Below are 8,259 nucleotides of genomic sequence, written 5' to 3'. Positions count from 1 at the left end.
TTTAAATGTCTTTTAGGAACTACATAAATCCTTGCAATGTAAAAACTCTGGTGGTGTAGTTACAAGGTGGGCTGCTAACCACAGGTCAGCGGTTTGAAACCACAAGCTTGATCTGCAGGAGAAAGATAAGACTTTCTATCCCTATAAAGAATAAGTCTCAGAAACCCACAGGGTCAGTTTTACCCTGTCTTATAGAGTCCATAGGAATTGGAATTGACTGGATGGCAGTGAATTGAATTTGCTATGCAAAGAACATCATAAAGTATAAAGTATACGCCTTTGTTAATCAGTGAATTCCCATTATCTTGCTGAAGTTTTGAATTTTATCCCCATCCCATTCTGTCTGAATGAAAATCTGCATTTTAACATGATTCCTAAGTGATTTTTTGTGCTGTCATCTTATTGCTAATTTTTCCACCACTAATATATATTTAATGGTTTAAAAAGTTTTAAAGGCTCTGTGTATTTCTAAATTACCTGCCAAAAATAAAATGTTTTGCATATTTGTATTCCCTCAAACACTTTTTGTAAGTGTCATTTTATTGCATCTTCAACATGATTTTTCAACTTTGCTGATTTGAAATGAAAAGGGTGAATTGCAGCTTTCATATTTAAATGAACAATAATAATATACTAAAATAATATATAAAATTTATATAGATTTAACTTGCAAATATACATCTAAATTCTCTATTTACTCCTAAAATTACCCTTAACTTGGTTGAAAACAATATTTCTAATTGCTAAAATATTTTACATTACAGGTTTAAAAATGTTGGGGGAATTAAACACAACATCTCCTGTCAAGCCAGAAAAGCTCTCCACAACTCTGAGACCAGAATGAAGTTAGTCCACTGAACTAACCGCTTCCATGTGTCCTATTTTCATCCACATCCTTCCCTCTGAATGAGGAAAGCCCATAGTTGCACCGTAGGAGGCAGCTCCTGAGCTTTTAAGACTCCAGTCCCTACTCATTGAATCAGGATGTAGAACCCTGTCTCTGTGAACCATGTTATGCCAATTGACCTTGATGACCCCTAAGACTATGGAGCTGAACCCTGAGGCCAGCGACTCATTCTCTTGAGGTATTTGGTTATTTTTGAGTTTTCGAAACTTTGTCTCCTGCATGCTCCAGTACATTCATGGATATATTTACAGCAAAAGTCAATATACATATACAAATATCCCCTGCCAAATATATATATTTTCATGGGTATACTTCCACTTTCCCTCTCCCACCTGTTCTCTGCTGCATTCCTTACAGGGCAAAAGAACATGACCTCAGAAGCCAGAAATCGCTCCCGCACAGTGAATGAGTTTGTCCTCTTGGGTTTCCCTTGTCGCTGGGAAATACAGCTCTTCCTCTTTTCCATATTCCTTGTGACATACATCCTGACTATTCTCGGAAACATGGCCATCGTGTGTGCAGTGCGCTGGGATCACCGACTCCACGCCCCCATGTACATCCTGCTGGCCAACTTCTCCTTCCTGGAGATCTGCTATGTCAACTCTGATGTGCCCAACATGCTGGCCAACTTCCTGTCCAGGACCAAAACCATCTCCTTTACTCGATGCCTTCTCCAGCTGTACTTCTTCTTCTCACTGGGCACAACTGAGTGCTTATTTCTCTCTATCATGGCCTATGACCGGTTTCTGGCAATATGCCGCCCCCTGCACTACCCGACACTCATGACTCCTAAGTTCTGTAGCAGCCTGGTCATCTTTTGCTGGGTGTATGGGTTCTTCTGGTTTCTGGTTCCAGTGATACTTGTTACTCAGCTACCGTTTTGTGGCCCAAATGTGATTGATGACTTTCTATGTGACCTGGGTCCCCTATTGGATCTGGCTTCAGCCTGTGTCCCAATCCCAGGGACTGTTCTCATATGTGGCACCATGAGTTCCCTCCTCATCTTTGCCACCTTTTTCTACATTATTGGCTCATACACCCTGGTGCTCAGGGCTGTGATGCAGGTGCCCTCTGCTGCTGGCCAGAAGAAGGCCTTCTCTACCTGCTCTTCACACCTGGCTGTCGTATTTCTGTTCTATGGGTCTGTCATGATAACATATGTGAGCCCAGGATCAGGACAGGCAGAAGGCATGCAGAAGTTCACTACTTTGTTCTACTCTGTTTTGACCCCGTTTTTTAATCCCATGATTTACAGCCTCCGGAACAAAGAGATGAAAGATGCCTTAAAGAAAGTGTTAGGATGCTCCTAAAAATGGTTCATGATGTTCATGAGTCAATTCCACGTGAGGTCCTTATGAATCTCTTGTCAGTAAAAAGGTGATCAACTCCAAGTAAATGTGAACTTGTGGAAGGAGGCAGCTGTAAAATAGCCAAGCCAGTTGTTTTTGGGTTGATTCCAGTCCAAGATGATGCCATGTGCATCTGAGTAGAACCATGTTCCAATATTTTTCGAAGGCTGGGATCTTTTAGAAACAGATCACCAGTCTAAGGCCTTGTCTCCTTGAACTCATTCAATCTCATCTGAAAATAGGAAACCAGACCTTTGGTTCAAGGTAAATCTGGGTAGACTTGAATCACTAACTTTCTAGTGTATGGTTGAACACAACCATAAAATATGATCATTTCAATTCCCTGGGCTCCGCCTCACATGTCCTATGATTTGATCTACTTGTAAACAAAAAATAGTACATGGGAAATATCAAGATTCTAATAAATAACCTACAATGCCTGATCCCTCAACTCCACTTACTTTTAACTCCCATGCCCTAAAGAGCAATAGTATGCATTCTTCTCTAATACCAGACATAGCCTCCTTCAGACCTGCTTCTTAAACACTGATCATTCTTATCCCTGGAGGGGAAGGGGATGTAAAGTCTTCTAACATAGATAATATCCAATATCTTTACATAGTGTTCATAGCCCATCTCTCAGTTTTCAGTGTTAATAGCTCCACCTAAACTTCTCTACTGTTCTCTCTCTCTAGAAATTTTGTTGATCAGTTATCTACTTTATTCTTACATCATCAATCTTTTATTAGTTATTTCCCTGAGTATTAAAACATACATCACTTTCCTCAATCTTAACAGGATTCTTCCAATTCTTATTCTTAATTTTACCATTAATTTCCTTTTTGTTACCAACTGCTCAAAATAATGCACTGCACTTTTTGTCCCCACTCTTTCATTATATCCTTCTTCAGTTCCCTGAAAACTTATTTGCAATCTCAACACCCCATGCTTCATTTCCTGCACATTAAAAAATGCACACTATACAATGTTTGCCACTGGGTAGGGAATGGTCTTTAGAACATCCTCTGGGCATCCCTTGAGGGGAGAGGAGAGCAGAAATTAAAATCTCAGAAGTCCTTCCCAAATCAATCTGTTATATGATCTAAAACAGATTGCCTGAAAGGGTTACATTAGCCACACCACAGGTGGCACTTCCTATTGACACCTCTCTCCACTTGAGTAGCACATCTTAGCCATTGACTGGGAATTAACAGTGAAGCCTCAAAAGAAAACATGTACGTCTACAACCATTGAGCCTATTCCAACTTATAGGGTCACTTTGGGGTGGCTGTAAATCTTCATAGGAACAGAAACTCTCTTCTTCCTCCCCTCAAGTAGCTACGGCATTTGTCGCCAACCCTGTGGTTAGCAGCTCAATGCTTAAAGCCAGCATCGGTACCAGGGCTCCTTAGTGGAGCCTAGGCACAGCTATTTTCTGAAAACTCCTTGGGAACCCATCAGTAAGAGTTATAGCATGAAACTAATAAATATTGATTTAAATGGCACGCTACTTCATAGTAATAATCTAAGGCACCAACTCCCAATCTATGTATTTCATAATTCCTTGGCAAATTTTTACAAAGTTCCTCTTTTTTATCATTTTATTGGGGACTCATAAAGCTCTTATCACAATCCATACATACATCCATTGCATCAAGCACCTTTGTACATGTTGCCATCATCATTTTTGAAACGTTTTCTTTCTACTTGAGCCTTTGGTATCACCTCCTCATTTTTCCCCACCTTCCCCCACCATCTCTCCCTCATGAACCCTGGATAATTTATCAATTATTTTTTCATGTCTTACACTGACCTCTGTCTCCCTTCACCCACATTTCTTTTGTTGGTCCACCTGAAAGAGGGTTATAATGTAGATCATTGTGATCAGTTCCTCCTTTCTCTCCCCACCTTCCCCTTACTGTTCTGGTATCACTACTCTCATTATTGGTCCTGAGGAGTTTATCTGTCTTGGATTCCCTGTATTTCCAGCTCTTTTGTATACCCATGTACATGTTCTGGTCTAGCCCTATTTGTAAGGTAGAATTGGGGTCATGATAGTGGGGGGGGTGGGCATTAAAGAACTAGAAGAATGTTGTATGTTTCATCAGTGTTTACTGCACCCTGACTGGCTCCTCTCTTCCTTTGTGACCCTTCTGTAAGAGGATGTTCATTTGTCTACAGATGGACTTTGGGTCTCCACTCCAATTCACATTGATATGATTTTTTGTTCTGGATTTTTATGCCTGATTCCTGATCCCATCAACACCTCATGATCACATAGGCTGGTGTGCTTATTCCATGTGGTCTTTGTTACTTCTGAGATAGATGGCTGCTTATTTATCTTCAAGCCTTTAAGATACCAGACACTGTATATTTTCATAGCCAGGCACCATCAGCTTTCTTCACAACATTTGCTCATGCACCCATTTTTTTCTTCAGCGATCATATCCGAAAGCTGAGTATCCCGGAATGACAGGTTATTAGAACAAAGTGCTCTTGCATTGAGGGAGCATTTGAGTAGAGGCCCAATGTCCATCTGCTACCTTAATACTTGACATATAAATATGTGTACATAGATATATTTCCTTATCATTATGTATAAATATATTTACATATGTGCATGCCTATATTTAAGCCTCTGTAAATGTTCTTTGACTCCTAAACCTTTCCTCTATTTTCTTTTACTCTCCTCTTGTCCCACTATCATGTTTGGCCTTCATTTGAGTTTCAGTAATTCCTTTCAGCTGCATTGCCCTTGATCAAGCCCCACCAGTCCTCCTATATCCTTATCACCATCAATTTTAGATCACTTGTTGTTCCCTTGTCCCTGAGTTGTTTGACACCCCACTTCCTTTCCCCCCCACCTCCCCCTCTCCTATGTTCCCCCAGAACTGACCCATTGTTTTCTCCTCTGGATTGTTTATCTCTCCTATCTTATCTAGATAGACACGCCGAGACAATAATAAGCAAAAAGACTAGACAGAACAAAACAAAGAAATGAAAGAAAACAAAACAACAATGACAAAGAAAAACCTATAAATAGTTCCAGCTCTGTTTGTTGACCTTGTTTTCTGGTGGAGTCTGATAGGGTTCCACGCCCTAGATAATAAGAGTCAGATCTTCAACCGATCACCCTACCCCAATGTTTTCTGCACCATACCCTCTTTTATTCCTTTATAGCACTTATGGCTTCTGGAATTAGAGACTATGTGTTTAACTGTTTATTAAATGTTTTGCTTTTAGAATACAGTCTTCATGAAGGGACTTAGTCTATTCTGTTTTAAGAGAAACTTTCTATGGGGAACAACACTGGAGACACATTTAGGGAATTGTGACCAATCTGACCCCACCACACTGAGGCGGAATACTTAGGGTGTGCAACAGAACAGCAAGGAGATCAAAACAGTGAAGTCTCAGGGAATACCAAAAATAGACTTAGCAGCAGGGTGGGTACATAAACGTTAATGGCAGGTTTATTTACAATAATCAAAGACTAGAAACAAGCCAAACACATCCATTAACAAGTGAATTTATATGTCGGGATAACCATATGCTTGAATATGAAAATTCCATACTCATACAAGGAATAAAGTATGGATCTGCACATTTATGAGTCTATACAATTATGCTGAGTGAAAGAAGTCAGGCAAAAAAAGAGTATATATCATATGATTCCATTTATATAAAACTGTAGAAATGATAGTGAAAGTGAGATCAGTGGTTTCCTAAGGAGTGGGAACAAGAAGGGAAGGAGGGAGAACTGAAAAAGTAGCACAAGGAATTTTTAAGGGTTGCAACTATGAGCACTAACTTGATTATACTGATGGTAAGTAATAGGATAAGTCTAAAAAGTACTGCTAAAATGTCACAGAAACCTTTATTAAACAAAAATACTGACATGTCAGACTAATCACATGTCAAATGTCCCAATGATCGCCAGGTGGCCCCCATCCCAGGGGGGACGGACAGCAGAAAAGTGGGTGAAATGAGACAGTAGTCAGTGTAAAACATGAAAAATAAAAATTTATAAATTATCAAGGGAGCATGGGGGAGTGAGGTAATTCAATGAGAAGCTGATGCCAGGGACTCATGTAGAAAGAAAATGTTTTTTAAAAGGTGATAACAACATATGTAAAGATGTGTTTGACAAAATGGATGTATGTATGGCTTGTGATGAGAGCTGTAAAAGGCCCCAATAAAATTTTAATTTTAAAAAATACTGAAATATAAAACTTCTTTCTCAATATATCCTGCAATGAGGGCTATATACTTCCGAAGGTAGTTATTTCCATATCCTTAAATCATCCTCAAAGAATTCTGTGTTTTTCGATTTACACCTTTTAAATGTTGAGTTTGGGGACAAGAAGTCTGAAGTGGAAAGGGCAGGGCTGTAGGGTGGATGCGATAAGTTTCCCCCAAAAAATTCTCATAGAACAGTCCTTGCTACCTGAGTTAGTTAAAGTTTATTGTGCCAACCTGGCCAATAAACACATGTGGGGTTAATGGAAGGGTGGAGAGATAAATGGCTCGGTGAGCCTCGCCTTTTGAGTTCTCCAGTCTCTTGCTTTGTGATGTTCATACCAAGGTGCAGCTCCCTTAGCCAGTTCCCTACTTCAGCTGGCAAGGATCACTTCCTGTAAGACATCCCCAAGGAGAAGCCGCATGGACCTACCCCGATGCAGCCCTGGATGCTGGAGCAGCCGTGTGGAGACCCCTGGCAGCACTGAGATGCTTACACACTCACTGATTCTGCTTTCCTCCTGCAGTCGGCATCATTGCGTGTGTTTTGTGAGATGGAGGTGGACTTTGTGGATTGGTGTTGGACATATGGGTTAATGTTGAACTTGTGGGCTTGGGCAGCACTGGGTCGGGATGTTTTCTTGATGTGCACTTACCCTTTCTATAAAACTCTCTCTCATACGTGAGTTTCTGTGGATTTGTTTCTCTAAAGTACCCAGACTAACACACAACCCCTGAAGATTGAGCAGGCTCATTGCTGGGATGAGAAGGGAGGGACTTTCCTCATTACTTTCCTGGACTTTTTCTCACCACTGCAGCTTTCCATTTTCTGAAAACATAAGCTTCCATGATCATCTGTGTGCCTCAAAAAAAACTATCTAGATTATCCCTTTGTCATAAATATATGCATACATAAAAACAGTCACTAGAACTTTCTGAGTGGATGTATCTGCCTGACCCAGATCTCAGAAGGCCCTATTTTGACTGGACCTGTTTTTGAACATGCCCTGATGAGACTCATACGATGCATACCTGAGACCACAAGTCTGTAGCCATCCACTGACTGCAGAGATCTGTTTTAACCCAATTTGTTTGGAATAAGCCCATGTGTGTTCCAACTAGAACTCTAACAGCAACATTTTTTGATTGACCTTCATATATGTGAAAATGGATCATAATGGCATACTTGAAGTGCATACAGTCTAATGAATGCCAATTGTGCCTCCATGAATATGTTTAAAAAGTGGACTGTATCCTTAGGCTAATCTCAGAGATGGGAAAAGGATCAGGGGAAAGCTGGCAAATAGGAGCAGAAGTGCTTCTCAACGATACTCACCCTCAGAACCTGCTTTTCCAGGTCACTTTCTCTACTCGGATGACTCTTCCGGGGCAAGCCATTCACACTGGATGCTTTTTACACTGTCTATAGAATCCAATTACACCACAATATATTTTTCGGGTTCCCACTGTGTGCCTAAGTGGTTCAGTGTTACTAACAGGGAGACATTGGCAAGAAGCCCTTGAGAAACGGGGCAATAGAGTGACTGAGTCTGAACTGCACAGAGCCTCCTTTGCCAAGGCCAGGACCTTGAATTGTGTGCCAATGACCGAAATAGTCTTGGTTGCCAAGCAAAAAAAGTGTGCTGAACTAATTGGTATTTTAGATTTTAAAAGGCTTCTGCCACCCCAGGGATGGCAGAAAGAAAGGGGGTCAGCCGTGTTAAGAGGCTTACTCTGCTGTTGAAGATGAGTAACCTTAGAGCC

The 8,259-nt window shown here is 40.7% G+C and overlaps 1 protein-coding gene across 1 annotated transcript; it reads left to right on the top strand.

The window, feature by feature from the left end:
- Positions 1 to 1,275: 1,275 nt before the first annotated feature.
- On the top strand, positions 1,276 to 2,217 carry LOC142426283 (olfactory receptor 11H6-like). Its single transcript, XM_075531794.1, has one exon. It carries the CDS (start codon positions 1,276 to 1,278, stop codon positions 2,215 to 2,217), a length of 942 nt encoding a protein of 313 aa, XP_075387909.1.
- The last annotated feature ends 6,042 nt before the right edge of the window (positions 2,218 to 8,259 follow it).

The sequence above is a fragment of the Tenrec ecaudatus genome, chromosome 14 (genome assembly GCF_050624435.1).
Source record: "Tenrec ecaudatus isolate mTenEca1 chromosome 14, mTenEca1.hap1, whole genome shotgun sequence".
Lineage (NCBI taxonomy): Eukaryota > Metazoa > Chordata > Mammalia > Afrosoricida > Tenrecidae > Tenrec > Tenrec ecaudatus.
Note: the sequence above shows the minus strand (reverse complement) of the source record. Positions and strands in the feature narration are given on the sequence as shown.